Source organism: Cololabis saira, chromosome 10, assembly GCF_033807715.1.
Source record: "Cololabis saira isolate AMF1-May2022 chromosome 10, fColSai1.1, whole genome shotgun sequence".
Taxonomy (NCBI): domain Eukaryota; kingdom Metazoa; phylum Chordata; class Actinopteri; order Beloniformes; family Belonidae; genus Cololabis; species Cololabis saira.
Window position 1 is genome coordinate 48400585 of NC_084596.1, and position 19502 is coordinate 48420086.

At 43.8% G+C, this 19502-nt stretch overlaps 1 protein-coding gene across 3 annotated transcripts in view; it reads left to right on the top strand.

Annotated features, from left to right (window-relative positions):
• si:dkey-181m9.8 (E3 ubiquitin-protein ligase RNF31) overlaps window positions 1–19502 on the top strand; it is a 101889-nt gene that overhangs the window by 76323 nt on the left and 6064 nt on the right. For all 3 annotated transcript variants that reach the window (XM_061733072.1, XM_061733073.1, XM_061733074.1), the window contains one exon: window positions 13337–13505. In XM_061733072.1, the coding sequence (XP_061589056.1) occupies window positions 13337–13505 (169 nt within the window). The remainder of the gene's footprint in view (window positions 1–13336; window positions 13506–19502) is intronic.

Consider the following 19502-nt stretch of genomic DNA (forward strand, 5'->3'; position numbering starts at 1 on the left):
CCGGGAGAGTGCCAATTTCTATGGAATTAATTAACATACGGAATAGAAGAGGAGCGACAGTATCTACATGGGCTTTATAGAATTCCATCGCAAAACCGTCAGGGCCGCAGGCCTTACAGTTGGGAAAGGAGCGAATGGAGATTTTAATTTCCTCTAGCGTGATGTCAGAGTCCATATTGCGCATAGCTACGTCGCTAAGAGATGGGATGTTTAAAGGATGGAGGAAACCCTCAATATCTGCGTCAGTAGCTGTAGATTTAGCGGTGTATAGCAGACTGTAAAAATTAAGAAATCTGTCGTTTATCTGTTTGGGATCGGTTATAAGCTGCCCCGTGGCGGAGGAAATTTTGTGTATTGCTCTGTCAGATTGAACACCCTTCAGCTGCCTGGCAAGTAATCTATCGGGTTTGTCGCCCAGCTCAAAATGTTTATGCTTGAGCTTGCGGATGTAATTTCCTACCTGCTCCCCAAGAATGCGATTGTACTCATGTTTAATTGACAATATCTCATTAAGAGTGTCCTCAGAGTTATCCACACGATAAGCTTCCTCTAATACGGACAGCTCAGCCTCAATGTTAGATAGCCGACTCGTCCTGGCTCTCTTAGCCGACGCCTGAAACGAAATGATGTGGCCCCTCATTACGGCTTTAAAAGATTCCCAGAGTATAGAGTCTGAGACGGCACCGTTATCATTAATAAGTAGGAAGTCTGTTATCTTCGATGATATATACTGAAAGGATTTATCTGAATTTAGTGAAGGGTTGAATTTCCAGTTGTAGCGTGGCGGATGTAAGTTAAAATAAATATCTATTGTAAGGGGGGCGTGATCAGATATTAGGATACTGTGGTACGTCAAGCTAGCTGTGTTAGAAATTAATCTGGAGTCTATTAAAAAATAGTCAATCCTGGTGAAGCTACCGTGCACAGGGGAAAAAAAGGAGTACTGTCTATCACGAGGGTGCTGGAGCCTCCAGATGTCAGCCAAGTTTAAGGAGTTCACAAGGTTATTCAGGGTTGGAACCGATTTGAGTGATGGGGGCGTTTTGAGTGAGGACCTGTCCAGCTGAGGATCAAGATAAGTATTAAAATCCCCACCGACAATAATGTTGTGACTGTTATAATTAGCTATCAGGTTAAAAACTTTACAGAAAAAGTCAGGGCAGTCAAAATTAGGGGCATAAATGTTAAGGAGAGCAAGTGGAATTGAATTAATAGATCCAGTGACAAGTAAGAATCTCCCACCTGGGTCTGTGATCAAGGAGTCAAACACAAATGGAACAGTTTTGCGGATGAGGATGGCCACCCCTCTGGCTTTTGAAGAAAAAGTGGACTGGTATACCTGGGAAACCCACACAGATCTTAAACGCCTCTGTTCAGTTGGCTGGATATGGGTCTCCTGCAAAAAAATAATATCAGATGACAGAGTTTTTAAATGAGAAAATACCTTCCCCCTTTTAATGGCCTTCCCAAGACCTCTACAATTCCAAGAGGCGAAAGTAATATGACTCATCCCTGATCCTGGAAATATATCATCCCGGAATCATATGAGGTAAACAAAAGAAGTAAGGTCTGACACATAACTAACAGTGAACTGGCAAACATACACACAAAGACAAATAACCCCCCCCAAAAGAAAAAAAGCCGCAAAAAAGGAACACAGCGGCAAACCCTTTTAGCTGGCATGGAGGCTGCTGGGTAACAGAGCCGGCAAACAAAAGACTAAAAACCAGTCTATACTAGCAGCCCCGGCTGCACCTCCGATATTAAAAGTTGTAAAAAAATTACAAAAATAAACTGCACCAAAATGTGCTTAGTACTAGTACACAAGCCATGTGTGGAACGTGGAGTGGCATATCCAGCAGTAAAAAGTAAATCAATAAAATAGTGAATTACCTCGGGCAGTGTTACATAAGATAGAAATAAATGTGCAATTACAAAATAAGAATAACCTGATATATTAACTGAACAAAGGTAGATCCACCTGCTTGCCTGTCCCACTTCCACTCAAAAAAAAAAATAAAAAATAAAAAAAATTAAAATAAAATGCTGTATAGTTAAATATTTACTTATCAAAAGTACTTAAAACGTATGTAACTGTACACAATATTGTAAACATACACAATATATTTAGCATATTTGCATGGTATGAAGATTGATGTTATGATCTAGCCATTATCAACAGTCAGCTTTTATCTGTCAGTGTGTTGGCAAACCGCTCGGCTTCAGCAGGAGACGTGAAGGTGTTCACTGTATTATTGTGAACCACTTGTAGCTTAGCTGGAAACCGTAGAGAGCACTTGGCCCCGGCGTCGATCAGCCGCTTCCTCACGGTGTTGAAAGACTGCCGCTGGGCCAAGACCTCGGCGGTGTAGTCGGGAAATATGAAAACCCTCTCACCGTGGTAGCGTAGTGGCGCCTCCTGCCTGCTGAGCCGAAAGATGTTAACAAGATCGCTATCATTATGAACCTTGGCGATGAGGACCCGAGGCCGCTCGTTAGCAAGCGGTTTGGGCCTCAGGCTTCGGTGGGCTCGATCAATCTTGACGGGCTTAGAGAAGTTATCTCGACCAAGCAGCTCGGGAATCAAACGTGAAACAAACTCGCTGGGACGAGGACCCTCTTAATGCCCACGATGCGAATGTTGAGCCTGCGGGAGCGTCCTTCCAGGTCATCCACTTTAGCTTTGAGTCGGCCATTAGCATCCTGCAGCTCCTTGCACGTAGCTTCCAGCGTGGTGATGCGGGAGTCGGCGGAAGACAGGACCTCGTCCACGTCATTCAGACGCTGCTCAGCCTCACGGTGTTCCTTCTGAAGAGCAGAGAGACACGACTCGATAGAGTCGAGGCGCCCCTCCATAGACTTCTTTAAGTCGTCCACCGACGCAGAAACCTTAGCAACCTCGAGGCCCTGTTTATTGATGGCGGCTAAAATAGCCTCATTGCTAGCGGCACTAGAGCTCGCCGAGGAAGGCGTCTTTAAAGCGTCGTCTTTCCGTGGCATGGTTTAAAAATATAACCAGCAACACACCGTGCAGATTGCGCAGCAAATAAACAAATTAACATGAACCAGTGCAGTATTTGAGTTGTATAATGGAGGTAGCAGCACGGAGCTCCAGAAAAACGCGTCTACTCCATCCACGCGCACGAGCGCCCCCTGTCGGCTGCTAAAACTTATTTATGATTTTTGAAAAGATCCATGTCTAAGACAAGGATCTTTTAAAAAATCATAAGTAAGTATGGTCACCTTGAGTGGTGCTGATATCTGGTCTGGCCCATGGACCAATTGTCTGGGTCACGGAAACAGCCGAATATCTTGCTCAGGGCTTGTTCCTTGGCTCACCATCTGGTCTTCCTGATACGCCACAGTCGTCTGTGATGCGTGTCATCACTCACTTTCTCCTACATAAACAAGATCAAGATTCTTTATTTGTCATTGAGCCAGCGTCCTGTCACAATGAAATACATTCCAGTACAGCCCGTCCAAAGAGAACAAACAACATAAGACATGGGTAGATAGATGCCTGAGGCTGCAGCCAAGGATAGGAGGAGGTAAAAAAGAAATGAGGCTGTGAAGGGGGTGCGTGTTTGTGTGACTAAGTAAGTGTGCCCCACATTCATTTCCTCAGCCATAGTCCTTGATAGCGATGGAGTGTTACTTGCAAATTTCCCCTCTGTGGGACTATTAAAGGATTTCTTATCTTACTAGCCGGCTTCAGTATATTCATACATATTCATATGCTTGTATGAGTATTTGATAAATACAGCAACATCATTCACAGTGGAGAAAAGGGGGGCACTTTATATCATGACACCTGTGGTGTCTCCCAGAACATGTGATGAACATGTGCATACAGTACCACCAGATGTGTACTTGCATAGTAGTGTGATGACCCCGATGTGGCACTTTTCCACTAGTACCTACGCAGCGCGCCTTGACTCGGCATGCCTCGTCCTCGTTTGTTTTTAGACACCCAGGTGAGAAGTAGGAGGTTGGAGCGAAGCTGCTATGACGTATTTGATTGTGTATCTAAACAGAGAAGACAACAACACTAAAGATGTAGAACCTGGAGGAGATGATAGATGTGCTGCTGGGTCTGTGGCTTGTGTTCCATATCAAGTTAAAAAATGAGAGAGAAAGAAGCTTCAAGCGGCGACGCTTTTTTTTGTTTGTTCGTCTCAGCGCTGACGAGAAATCAGCTGGAGCCGCGAGGGGCTGGGAAGTGACCGAGCGACTGGTAGATATGGTCGTTCGTTATCGCCCGTCTACATCCCTTTTTAACTCTCTCGTCAGCCACCAGGTTTATGAACGTCTGCACCTCAGAGTTGGATCACCAAACAGACGTTTGCGCTGCCATTGCCTGTTGAATAAAATCGCCGCTAGTCGTTCTCGCGCTGACTCCCGCTTCCTGACTCAAACGTCTGACAGCCCCGCCCCCCGACCAATCGGTGACGTGTATTGTGGTGACATCAGATCCAGGGCCGACTCAGCACGCTTAGAACCTTGGGAGAATAGGTACAGAAAAAGTACCTACTCGGGACGCCTCCACCCGCCTCGGCCCATAGTGGAAAAGCGCAAGACGGGGGCGTGGGGAGTAGAGGCGTGTAGGCAGAGTAGGTACTAGTGGAAAAGCGCCATTGGAGAACCCCTTGTACTGAGGTTGCATATTTGCTGCTCCATATGTTGAGTTACCAACACAGTTCTGGATATCAATTTCGACCTTTGCTAGTGTTTACTTAAGTAGTTGAAGAAAAATACTGTCCTGTAGATCATTCACATGAAATGACACCAATCAGCATTTCATGGACCGTGTCAGTCAAATATTGTAAAATGATCAAGGGTAGGCTTGATCCGTAATATTTTATTGACAAGCACACAACATCTAACAAATCGCCAAAGAAAAGCGTCTCTGTAACTAAGGCAACGACACATAAACTGCCACTCAAAATATTCCACATTTCTGTGGCAAGGTTAGTTCCACTACATATGACATCTCTCCCTTTTAAGTGTTCCATAACATCAATAATTTTAACTAATCAGAACACAGTAACAGCCAGAAAATATTTCACATTCAAACATCCTTAGCATGTAGGAAACTATATTTCCATAATAAACAAGATGCCATTAATTGGGATAATAGTAGTAGATATCTGATTCGTTATGCTATTTACTTCTTACTTCTAATCTTACGCAACCATAAATTATTAAATCAAATATTATGACATTAAACTTAACCGAGGCACTTTGACTATCACAAGATGATTTTCAGTTAACATACATATTTCATTCTTTCTTTCTCTCTCTCTGTCTCTCTTCTGTTTCCCTCATCCCCCCTCAGCCCTATGATTGACACAACAGTGTGTGTCTACAGGAGGAGCATGTTGACTGGTCTGCAGAGTCGTCCAGCTCTGGTCCCGTACTGTCCTGATGTCTGTGCAGGCGTGTCAGTTGATGAAAGTAGGATGTCTTGGGCAGGTTGTGAAAAAAGATCTGCCCGGAGCTGGCAGCGGTTCCGCCTCAATACTGCTCCTTGTGGTGTGTTGATGATGTATGACCTTGGAGTCACACGCTCTTTCGAAACGACTGCTGGTGTCACTCCGGCTTTGTCCTGGTCCAGCTTGGTGAGGACTGTGTCTCCAGGTTGTAGTGGTGGAAAAGGTCTGGCTCCATTTCTGCAGTTATAGTAGAAAGCTTGTTTTGCCTTCTCATCAGCATCTTTCCGTTTAACAGTCTTTCTGTTGGGTCGGTTAAGTCAAAGATTCTTCTGTAATGTGGGGAGTGTTGTTCTGATCTTTCTCCCCATTAGGAGTTCTTCTGGACTCCGCTGGTTGCATCATGGGAAGAAAACACAGTTGCACCGCTATGCTTAGCTGTTATCTCGTCTGAGTTAGGTAGGGAGTAGCGTTCTATTTTGACTTATTTACAGTCCTGCTCACCATTATTGCCACCCATGAAGTTTAGGTATACAGTACAGACCAAAAGTTTGGCCACACCTTCTTATTCAAACAAATGGGGAAGTGTTTCCAAACTTTTGGGCTGTACGGAATATTGTGGAATATCTACTGAAGTGAGACAACATTTTACTACATATATATTGTGTTTGATACAAAACAGCAAATGATAAACATTTAACATGATAAAAATTATGAGGAAAACATAGAAAAACATAATACTTGCTGTGTCAATGATAATTCTACCCTTTGCTGCAAATCAGTATGGAAACCCAATTTGACTCACCTATTGCAAATCACAAACATTGATCAGCTGTGATGAATTGCCTCCACCCATGTGACATGAATTAGCGAAAGAATGATCATTTAGATTTTTTAAAAAGCCACCTTTTATTCCCTCTTTATGTGTGTGAGCTGTCCAGAAATGCTATTATTTGCAAGCACAAGAACTCCAAAGGGGCGGCAGTAACTCAGGTGGTAGAGCGGGTCGTCCAAAGATCAGAAGGTCGGCGGTTCGAATCCCGCTCCATCCCAGTTGCTGTCGTAGTGTCCTTGGGCAAGACACCTTACCCAGCTTGCCCCGTGTGAATGTATATGAATGTTTGGTGGTGGTCGGAGGGGCCGTTTGGCGCGGAATGGCAGCCACGCTTCTGTCAGTCTGCCCCAGGGCAGCTGTGGCTACAAATGTAGCTTATCACCACCAGTGAGAATGTGTATGAATGAATAATGGTCTAAGTGTAGCACTTTGAGATTCATTGAATGGAAAGTGCGTTACAATTTAAATTCATTAAAGTGAAAAAGGCCATCTCCTAAGGGGCGAATATACTTGCTGTTCAGAACACGCGTGGCCGCCACGCGTATCCTGCGTTCGTTTGACGCGTCGACAGGCACGTTCTCCAAAAGACACTGAACGCATACGCAACCTGCAGTTCTTGCTCTGCCCACAAGTGGCGCTGGTCCCGGTTAGAGCACCAGCTGACAAGTGACTTGACGCGGAGGTCGGAAACTTCTGGACTGTTTTGAAGAGAAGCTGAGCAGCTGTTATCCTCACATTTATGATGTGACATCGCCACCACATAGAGACAAATGTGCGTGTCAAAACAGCGGCAGCAGATCAACACACAGTCCTGGTGCAGATACAGAGTCATGCTCGTTATATCCGTTCTCGTGGGAAGATCAGTCGTCGCTCCACCTGCCGACTTTGCTCCAGATATTTCGGTAAATTAATATCCTGACGACATGCTTGTAACAGGCTGCTACAGCTCGTCCCTGTCGCCACGTAGTGCAGGATGACAGCTCTGCTGCGGTCTCGGACTCGCCGTGTCTGGTTTTGAGCTTAATTAGCGGGACAATCCCATCTAATAAAGTTGTCAAACGAAACGGAGGACATGCGGAAATATTGCCGGTGTTTCTCATCATCAATTGCCTGCATCGGCAAGACAAACGAGCTCTCCGCTTTCCCGACGTTGCAGTTGTTTGTGAACGCGAACGCAGGCTCAAACAGCAAGTATATTCGCCCCTTAGACCTTGGTATCCCAGTTTCAACAGTGCGTAATGTTATTAAGAAGTTTTCCAGGCATGGAACTGTCAAGAACCTGCTTGGACGTGGGGGAAGAGAAAAATTGATGACAGAAATCTTCAAAGGGAGGTGCCAAATGTGGAGAAAACACCACATCAAACATCTAAAGATTTGAAAGCCAACCTGGAGCAGTCTGGGGTCATTGTTTCAACAAGTAGGTTACCATACGCCGGACACTAAACAAACCAGGGCTTTATGGGCGGAGGCCAAGGAAGACCTCATTGCTGAAGAAAAAACCTAAAAAGGAACGATTGATCTTTGAAAGAGAACCTGTACAAGCCTTCTGGGACAATGTTTTATGGATGGATGAAGCAAAAGTGGAGCTTTTTGGTAATGCGCACAGAGGGTATGTTTACAGATACAAAGCTTTTAAGGAAAAGAAATCCATACCAATAGTCAAGCAATGTGGAGGATACATAATGCTGTGGGGCTGCATCTGGTACTGGAGGCCTTGACTGTATCACAGGGATCATGAAATTACAAGATTATCAAGCAATTCTCATCTGAAGATCATGGGTCCTCCAGCCGGATAAAGACCCAAAGCTCCAAAAGCACGATGGAATGGGAAAAAATGCACCATTTTGAAATGGCCAGTAATGAGTCCTGCTCTCAATCCAATTGAAAATATTTGGGGGGAGCTGAAATCTGCCATTGGAGAAAGGAACCCTGCAAATATTCAAGAGCTTGAGCATATTGCAAAGGAAGTGTGTGAGAAAATACCACCGAGAAGTACAAGAAGCTTATAGATGGATATAAGAAATGTTTGGAGGCTGTTATTGCTGCCAACGGGTGTGTAACCAAATATTAGAATAGAATAGAATCCTTTATTGTCACTGTAAACATTGTTTCCAACATCGCTGGGAAAATCTGTTTAGCAGCTCCACATGAAAGCATCGTATTAAGGAGAGGCGTCAATATTAGTGCACATCCTGTTTTTTTTTCCTTTGGAATTACAATATATATGTTGAAATAACAACTGTCTTTGTTAAATTACTTTGGACCTTCAATTAAAAGATCCTGCTGATATAAATTTGGTACATTTCCATTTATTTTTTAAGATATTCACTCAGTTATGCAAAACATCAAGGGGTGCCAATTATGGTTTGCAGGACTGTAGTTTTGTCAGGTCAATGCAGATCCTGGGTGTGCACCATTCAGTAATTTCTATCCCCGGCTCGATTACACCATCCTTCTCCAATCCTCTGTATGGCTACCTTCACTTTCTTTCACTTTACTTTACTGTAACTTGGGAAAGTGCACACGGCATGCAGTGTGCAAAGAATATGGTACAGCATTGTCTCTTAGCTGGATTTTGACTGGTTCAGTTTTTAGAGGGCCTTGTTCATTGTGGTTTTGTAGATGTCTGGTATTGCTTTTTTAACTCGTCTACTCGCCTCACCAAGTTTCATCTTTACTGAGTGGGCCCAGCTGAGGAGATTGTTGACTTTACGTCCACGTACTACGTAGGCTGTAAAAAGATATTCTTTTGCTTTGTGACTGGTTGTTGCATGAAAGCCGCCCAGACACAGCAGCTCACCCCCAGGGCTGACCAGCAGAATGTCAGGAAAGTCCAGTGTTCTCACAGGGTGAGTGTGTGAGTGCGTTGGAGCCGTTGGTGAAAATATGCGCGTTCATGGATAATATTCCTCCTTGGGAAAAATTGGTTGTTAAACTTCCCCATGATGATGACAAAGTCATTGCTGTCGTCTTCTTGAGCAAACATGAAATATATTTTTTGAGCCGTTGTCTCCACTCGGGCCACTCAGACGTAAAGTTTTCAGGATTGTTAAACTTGGCCATTTCCTTTCTTCTTGCCGTTTGTCTTCTTACTTTATCTCTTGGCCGTTCGTTGAACTACTTCTGATACCATGTAAAATGCTTGATAGTCAGCTTGATCTATAACATTTATTTATTGAGAAGCACACAACATCTAACGAACCGGCATTGAAAAGAGCATCTCTTAACACATTAACTGCCACTCAAAACATTCCACGTTACTGTGGCAACGTAAAGATGAGAGGCCTGTAATTGTCATCATAGCTACACTTCAACTATTAGAGACGCAATGGGGGGAAAGAATCCAGGAAATCACATTGTAGGATTTTTACTGAATGAATTGATAAATTGTTTGGTAAAATAAGTATTTGGACACCTACAAACAAGCACGATTTCTGGTTTTCCCAGACCTGTAACTTCCTTAAGAGGCTACTCCGTCCTCCACTCGTTACCTGTATTAATGGCACCTGTTTTACCTGGTTATCAGTATAAAAGACACCTGTTTTACCTGGTTATCAGTATAAAAGACACCTGTTTTAACTGGTTATCAGTATAAAAGACACCTGTTTTACCTGGTTATCAGTATAAAAGACACCTGTTTTACCTGGTTATCAGTATAAAAGACACCTGTTTTACCTGGTTATCAGTATAAAAGACACCTGTTTTACCTGGTTATCAGTATAAAAGACACCTAGTGAAGGACCTGCAGAGAGCTGGGACCAGAGTAACAAAGGAACCATCAGTAACACACTACGATCAGGGACTCAGATCCTGCAGGGCCAGACGTTCCTGCTGAAGACAGTGCATGTCCAGGTCTGAAGTTTGCTAGAGAGCATTTGGATGATGCAGAAGAGGATTGGGAGAATGTTATACGGTCAGATGAAACCAAAATAGAACTTTTTGGTAGAAACACAACTTGTCGTGTTTGGAGGAGAAAGAAAGCTGAGTGGCATCCAAAGAACACCAAACCTACTGTGAAGCACGGGGGAAATAATGAATGGGTCCATGTATGGCAGGGGTAGGCGATTCCGGTCCTCGAGGGCCGGTGTCCTGCATGTCTTAGATGTTACCCTGCTTCAGCACACCGTGATAAAAGTACCTGTGTCATTAACAGAATTGTGCAGCCCTGGATGACAAGCTGATGACGATGATTAATTAGAATCAGGTGTGTTAAAGCAGAGAAACATCTAAAACATGCAGGACACCGGCCCTCGAGGACCGGAATTGCCTACCCCTGATGTATGGTGAGATTTAGAGTGAAAACCTCCTTCCATCAGCAGGGCATTGAAGATGAAACGTGGCTGGGTCTTTCAGCAGGACAATGATCCAAACACATCGCCCGGGCAACGAAGGAGTGGCTTCATAAGAAACATTTCAAGGTCCTGGAGTGGCCTAGCCAGTCTCCAGATCTCAACCCCATAGAAAATCTTTGGAGGGAGTTGAAAGTCTGTGTTGCCCAGTGACAGCCCCAAAACATCACTGCTCTAGAGGAGATCTGCACGGAGGAACGGACCAATCACTGCTCTAGAGGAGATCATGGAGGAACGGACCAATCACTGCTCTAGAGGAGATCTGCATGGAGGAACGGACCAATCACTGCTCTAGAGGAGATCATGGAGGAATGGACCAATCACTGCTCTAGAGGAGATCATGGAGGAACGGACCAATCACTGCTCTAGAGGAGATCATGGAGGAACGGACCAATCACTGCTCTAGAGGAGATCTGCACGGAGGAACGGACCAATCACTGCTCTAGAGGAGATCATGGAGGAACGGACCAATCACTGCTCTAGAGGAGATCATGGAGGAACGGACCAATCATTGCTCTAGAGGAGATCTGCATGGAGGAACGGACCAATCACTGCTCTAGAGGAGATCTGCATGGAGGAACGGACCAATCACTGCTCTAGAGGAGATCTGCATGGAGGAACGGACCAATCCCTGCTCTAGAGGAGATTTGCACGGAGGAACGGACCAATCACTGCTCTAGAGGAGATCATTGAGGAACGGACCAATCACTGCTCTAGAGGAGATCTGCATGGAGGAACGGACCAATCACTGCTCTCGAGGAGATCTGCATGGAGGAACGGACCAATCACTGCTCTAGAGGAGATCTGCATGGAGGAACGGACCAATCACTGCTCTAGAGGAGATCATGGAGGAACGGACCAATCACTGCTCTAGAGGAGATCTGCATGGAGGAACGGGCCAAAATACCAGCAACAGTGAGGAAAACCTTGTGAAGACTTACAGAAAACCTCTGACCTCTATCATTGCCAACAAAGAGTATATAACAAAGTATTTAAATTAACTTTTGTTATTGACCAAATACTTATTTTCCACTATAATTTGCAAATGCATTCTTTAAAAATCACACAGTGATTTATATATTTTTTTTTTTCCCATTTTGTCTCTCATACTTGAGATATACCTATGATGAAAATTACAAGCCTCTCTTATCTTTCTCTTATCTTGCACAACCGGTGTCTCACTAAATACTTTTTTGCCCCAAAGTACCTGAGGACAACAGAACACTGGTCTGTGGAGTTAACATCCTGTGTTGCATCAATCTGCACGGAAAAAAATCCTGCCTCCCTGACTTCCCTCAAAATGTTTTCTTTGATTAAATGGCTAATGATGTCAGTTATTTTGATGACAGATGTGTTAGACAGCAGTGAAAGGAGGGATCCTCTTCCTTTAACCCCAGTTTCATTTAGGGCCTTGCTTTTCTTTGTACATGTTCCTGGAGAGAATTATCATATTTGCCTGCTATTTGTTTTCCCAAGTGTATGCAGCCTCAAAATTAATGCCCCTGATGGATGCACATCCCTGGTCTGGGGGGTTTGTTGAGGATGAGAAGAAAAAACCTGATCTAAATCTTTGGAGGCTGGGCATGCATAAAAGAATAAATCCTCATCTTCAACTGGTTGTCTCTCTGATTCTGTTTCTACTGTGCTGGACCCTGCTTTTCCTCCTTCATCTTGTACTGCCCTATCTGCATGAAAAGATCATCAGTGATAATGTAGATTAGCAATAACTCATTAACATTGGAAATAAAACGGATGTCTAATCCAAATAGGCACTGACATAACTACAGGAGTGGATAGACTTATTGTTTCTGTGTGACTGCAAATGGAACAACAACATACAACATATGTAATTGTTATACAAGTGTTTTTGGTTGTTCCTACTTCAGTTTCTGGCCTTGTCAGCTAATTATAACAATAATGGCAACAATGATAAACCTTATAGCCCTTTTGCAAAGAATTCAGTGTTCGAACACAAATACAATATAAACATCCTGAAAATTGTTACCTGAACCGACCCACACAGCTGGGTTTTAAGCCCAGACCCAACGCAGCTCAACACACCAACATCATTTGTATGCACGATCCCAAACCCACTCAAACCCGGGACTCCAGTTGGGTTTGCCAGCTGGACCCCACTGAGAGCTCTAACACAAACACACTACAAACCGAGTCAGGGATGAAACGGCCATGTAGTGCCGGTGCTGTTCAGTCCCGGGTCATCCATGTCCGGGACTCTAGCCACACTGACCTTAACCCCTCTTCCACGGAGAAGCTTTGGTCATTTAGCGCATTTGGCTGCATCCTACAGTAGATGTTTTTTCTTTTTTTGCCCTTTATTTTTCAGCTCCACCAATCTCCTTTCCTGGCTTCTTTTTGTTCTCCCCCTTTTTTAACAGTAAAACAACTGTTTAATGGCTGAACGGCTGAACCAATAACATCTTAATAAGAACAAGAGTCAGTTCAAATTGGGAGGGGAGGGGGGGTTGTATTGCCCTTAATATGCAGAATATTGATTGGATTGACTCAATCTGACGTTCCACTCTGTGCCACCTGCAGCTGCGTTTTAGGGGAAAAAAATGGCCTGACCCTTCCACTGTCCGGCCTGGAATAGACAGGCTGTTCGGAAATATTCCTGAACCTCCATATGGCCAGCCCGCCCCTGATCCCAGGTGAGATCATCTTAATCCCAGTAGAGCTCAGCTTCAACCTGTCTTTCTTGGCAGGATGCATTATAAGGAGCATTTGGTGGAACTGATCAACCGTTGCCGTGGCGACCCTGCAGTCCTCTACACTCAGGCAGAGATGGCAGCAGAGCTCCAGCGCTGGCATGTTGACGTACCATCCAGGAAAACTGATGAGCCGGAGCCGCTATACGTGCATCGCCTATGTCTGGTCAGTAACGGAATCCTACAAAAAAGATAGGAACATCTCAGGCTTTTTATTTGAAGAGACAGGCTTCTTTTTATACTTTTTAATAGTTCGAAAATGTGAGGCATTTCATCTGACCATCGTAACAGAGACTCTGGAAAATATAAGGTTTTTAATTTGGAAACAACTTCATACTGCTGGGAATCTGAGGCTTTTAATGTGAAGAGAACTGTGAAACTGTGTCACTCTCCTGCCAGCTAGGTGACAAGGGATGAGCCCCTGTTCAGTTGATAAATCTCAATTTCAGCAGGTTATCAAAGCTGCAGCTACAATCAGCAAGAACCAGATTTCGAACTATTGCGTTAGTTAAAGGAGCTGTATGTAAGAGCAATAATAAAACGAATCATAAAATGACCCCGATATGTCAACAGACATTTAAAAATTCAATTCAATTCAATTCAATTTTATTTATATAGCGTCTAATACAACAGAGTTGTCTCTAGACGCTTTACAGAGACCCATACCCAGAACATGACCCCCGAGCAGTTATTACATAAACAATGGCAGGTAAAAACTCCCCTAGTGGGAGAAAAACCTTAAGCCAAACAGTGGCAAGGAAAAACTCCCCTTTAGGAGGGAAGAAACCTTGAGCAGGACCAGGCTCATCAGGGGGGACCCTCCTGCCGAGGGCCAGACTGGTGGGTCAGGGACGGCAACAGCACAGCAGGCAGGTGGAAGCAGCAACGGGATGACCGGGGGTGGGGACCGCAGGCCAGCACACAGCTCCCGAAGCTCCGGCCCAATCAGCAAGTCCCAGGTTGGGGTGCAGGGTCAGGAAAAGACTTGTGCTCCGTAATGCAAGCTACAAGCCACCCACGGCCACCTGCAGGACAAAAGAGAGAAAAGGGAGGAGAAGGGGGGGCCAGCAACGGGATGACCAGGGGTGGGGACCGCAGGCCAGCACGCAGCTCCCGAAGCTCCGGCCCAATCATCAAGTCCCAGGTTGGGGTGCAGGGTCGGGGAAAGGTTGAGAAGGGGCAGGGCCAGGGAGAGGAGTCTTGAGGGACGAACATTCTCCCCCGCCCAAAAGGGGCCGTTACCCTGCCCCCCTCACTCCCACACTGCAGGTTCCGGTGTCCGGCAAAGGATGCTGCAACATGGACAAAAGAGAGAAAAGGGAGGAGAAGGGGGGGCCAGCACAAGAAACCACAGGAGCGACTCTGACACACTAAAGTTTACACTACCTAGAGATTTACCAACACCAGCTAGAGGTTTACTAAACACTAACTATAGGCTTTACTAAACAGAAATGTTTTAAGTTTAGTTTTAAAGGTGGAGGTGGTGTCAGCCTCCTTAACCCAGATTGGAAGTTGGTTCCATAGTAGTGGCGCCTGATAGCAGAACGCCCGCCCTCCAAATCTACATTTAGATACTCTAGGAACTACGAGTAAACCTGCACTCTGAGAACGGAGAGCTCTGACAGGAACATAAGGCACTATCAGGTCTTGCAAATAATGCGGAGCTAAGCCGTTTTGGGCTTTATACGCAAGTAATAAAATTTTAAATTGGATTCTGAATTTTACGGGTAACCAATGGAGCGACGCTAACACTGGAGAGACGTGGTCTCTCCTGCTAATTCCTGTCAGTACTCGTGCTGCTGCATTTTGGATCAGCTGGAGCCTATTCAGCAAATTACTTGGACATCCTGCTAACAACACATTACAGTAATCTAGTCTAGAAGATACAAACGCATGAACTAGTTTTTCTGCATCACTCTGTGAGAGGATTTTCCTAATCTTTGCAATATTACGGAGATGGAAAAAGGCTATTTTACAAACCTGATTGACATATGGTTTAAACGACAAATCCTGATCGAAAATAACACCAAGATTTCTCACAGTTGCACTGGAAGCCATCGCAACACCATCTAATCCCTTCCTAAGATGCTCTGGACCAAGAATGATAACCTCTGTTTTATCTGAATTTAGAAGCAGGAAATTTCTGGACATCCAGTCCTTGATGTCCCTAAGACATGCCTGAAGTTTAACTAACGGTTCTGTTTCATCCGGCTTCATAGACAAATAGAGCTGCGTATCATCAGCATAACAATGAAATTGTATGCCGTGATTCTGGATTATACTTCCCAACGGCTGCATGTATAAACTGAACAAGATTGGCCCTAGCACTGAACCCTGCGGAACACCATAACAAAAAATCATGTTCATTTCAAATACTTATGTCACTGACAACAGCACTCAAGCCAGGATATTCCAGTTTAAAAAGAGGAGTTGCAGCCCTCAACTGATGTTTATGTTGTCATTTTTTGTTTTGGCCTGAAGCTCCACCCTCCACCTATCTCCCAATCACAAAGTCAGTATTGTTTCGGCATCCGGGTTGCCAGCTCGGCTCTAATTATCGCAGCCATGGCAGCCTACGTTCCTGCTGCATTCTGCAGCCTACCTGGCAACCTCTGGTCGGGGGGAGGAGGGGGAGGGTACACGCCGCTCAACAATATTTTGAAAGTGACTGCAGTACCAGTTTTGGCCATTTCTTACAGACGGCTCCTTTACTAGTCACGTCACCCCAAGATTTGTACAAAAATCACAAAGAAAGATCTGTAATGGAAATGCCTCAAATTACAAAAAAACAAAACAAAAAAGCTGAACATTGCGAAAACCTTTGAATGCTTTCATGAGGTAGTTTCTCAGGTGTGTCGATAATCCACAAAAGTGTATTTGCATTACACCTCAGACTTTTGCACAACCCTGGCAGCGCTAGATGTGACGTGTTTGGTGAATATAAGGACATCAAAATCTAGTTTCCAGCTGTCTTTGGCTCATAATATGATGTAGTTGTCCTGTAGTACTACTTAACCATTATACATTACATAAAGGATTTGCCTCTGAATATTCATTTGAATGATCATCTTCTGCCTTCATGCTCTGTTTTTTTTTTTTTTTTTTTTTTTTTTATTGATCTTTTTATAAGAAACAACATACAATGAAAACATGGAAACATGTAATCAAATATACGCATTATACATTGTCTCCTTTTTTTTTTTTTTTTTTTAAACACACAAAACCTAACTAAGGAACAGAGTCTCTGTAGCGTTAAATAATAAATAAACAGATGAGCAAGAAATGATCAAAGGAGGAAAGTAATGAATGAGCAAAAGTGCATACAAAAAACAAATGGAGTGGTAAATGCAGATGCCCATAACTGATATCCCATTAACTGGAAATAAATAAAACATAAAATGCAACATAAATGATAATAATAAAAAACAAATTAAGGAAATTAAAAGAAAATTAAGGGAGGGGGGGGTCAGTCGGTGGGTAGAGTCTTCAACGCGGTAAAGTGGTCTATGAAGGATTGCCATTTTTGAACGAATTTAGCTGAGTTGCCTTTTACGGAGTATCTCACCTTCTCCAATTTAAGAAAAAACATAACATCACTAAGCCAAATAGAAATAGACGGAGACTTGGGGGATTTCCATGAAAGTAAAATACGACGTCTTGCTAAAAGGGATGTGAAAGCCAATACTTCTGACTGTGTGGGGCTGATATGTGAGGAGTCAACAGAGAGTCCGAATATTGCTAAGGGAGGGGCCATAACAACTTTTTTACCCAGAACTTTAGACATGATCACAGAATAATCACTCCAAAATTTCTGTAACCTAGGACAGGAGAAAAACATATGACTTAAATTGCAGGGAGAACCCTGGCATCTGTGGCATAGGTCTGCAACATTCGGATATATTTCCGATAATCGGGATTTTGATAGGTGGGCTCTATGCAGCACCTTAAATTGAATAAGTTTGAGTCTAGCGCAAGGCGTGCTAGATCGTATGCTACGGATAGCTTTATCCCACAGCTCCCGTGTGAAGTCAAGGCCCAACTCTCGTCCCCAACCCTCCCGAGCTTTATCTACAGAATGATCATCAAATGTCATACACAGTGCATATATCTTAGATATCAGAGACTTTTGACTGAGTTTCATAGTTAGAAGATCATCCCACGGTTGGTTCGCAGGAAGGGAAGGGAAGCATGGAAACAGAGCAGAGGCGCAGTGTCGAAGCTGGAAGTAGCGAAACAAATGGGAGGCAGGCAAATTGAACTTTGACCTCAGATCTGAAAATGTGGAAAAGATACCATCCTTATATAGATCCCTGAAGTGCTTAATGCCCCGGTTGTACCAAATCATAAAAGTGGTGTCTATTAGTGATGGAGGGAACAGATGATTCTTAGTAACAGGTGTATAGATGGATGGAGAAGCAAATTTAAAGTGGCGCCTAAACTGTGACCAAATCTTAAGGGAGGAAAGCACCACAGGGCTATTTGTAAACTTAGAGGGATTCAATGGTAAAGAGGAGGAGAGTAGGGCCGTTACAGAGGATGAAGAGAGTGACTGAGCCTCCAATCTGCACCATAATAACTCAGGAGACTGAATCCAATAAATTAGTTTGTGAATATGCGCTGACCAATAGTAAAGCATAAAGTTTGGTAGTGCTAGACCCCCATTAAATTTACATTTTTGGAGAAGCGAATACCTCACTCTGGGTGTCTTACCGGCCCATAAAAAGTTGGAAACAATTTGGTCAAGTGATTTAAAAAAAGATTTTGGTAGAAATAAAGGAGTGCATTGGAACAAAAAAAGAAATTTAGGCAATACAGTCATTTTCACTGTGTTAATTCTTCCTATCAGCGACAATGGTAGGGAGTTCCACCTCTGTAAGTCCGCCTTCACTCGAGTTACCAGTGAGGAAAAATTAGTGGTGAAAAGAGAGGGCAGAGTGCGGGTCACATTAATCCCTAAGTATCTAAAGCCCGACGGGCTGAGTTTAAAGGGGATATCAGATTGTTTGAGTTGTAAAGCAGAGGAGTTTATGGGGAAGCATTCACACTTGTGAAGATTGACCTTATAGCCGGAGAAGGATCCATAATTCTTCAACAGAGATAATATTGGTGCAATGCTGGTTAAAGGGTCAGATACATATAAAAGGAGGTTGTCTGCATAAAGTGACAATTTGAGTTCCACATTGGACCTAGAGACTCCGCGAAATAGAGGAAGAGTTCTTAAAGCAATTGAAAGTGGTTCGACGGATAGAGCGAATAGCAAAGGGGAGAGAGGGCAGCCCTGTCTCGTGCCACGTGATAATGTAAAATAAGTGGAGTAGTTGTCATTGGTGTGAATGCTGGCCTGAGGGGAAGTGTAAAGAAGTCTAATCCAAGATATAAACCTGTGTCCAAATCCGAATTTATGAAGTGTTGCAAAAAGATAGTTAAATTCGACATGATCAAACGCTTTTTCAGCATCAATCGCGATAACAACTTCAGGGAGTGGAGAAGAATCTTTAGAGAGAATCACATTAAGAAGTGTACGAACATTATAAAAGAGCTGGCGTCCCTTGATGAAACCATTCTGCTCCTCAGATATGATGCTAGGAAGGATCTTATCAAGACGAATTGCTAGTGCTTTGGCTAAAATTTTGACATCCACATTCAGTAAAGACAAGGGCCTGTAAGAAGTGCATGATTCAGGGTCCTTGTCCTTCTTCAAAAGGAGGGCAATGGACGCCTGCATTAAAGGGGGAGGCAATGAGCCATGATCAAGGGACTCATTGTACATTGAAAGTAAAAGGGGGGCTAATTTGTCTTTGAATTTTTTGAAAAACTCAGCTCCGAACCCATCGGGACCAGGGGCCTTGTTGCTTTGCGTAGCTTCAATGGCGGCAGCAATTTCTTGCAAGCTGAAAGGAGCATCGAGGCCATTAGCCACATCCAAATTAATAGTAGGGACAGTGATATTATCAAGAAAGGAGGTCATTTCTGCTGTGTCAAGTGGAGATTCTGACTCATAGAGAGAGGAGTAGTATGACTTAAAAATTGTGTTGATGGCGATTGGATCGGTGGTAAGTGTGCCAGTAGAATCTCTAATGCTGGGAATCAGTCTCGACGTTGCTTGCCTTTTTAATTGGTGAGCCAATAACCTGCTTGGTTTATCGCCGTGTTCATAATAGTT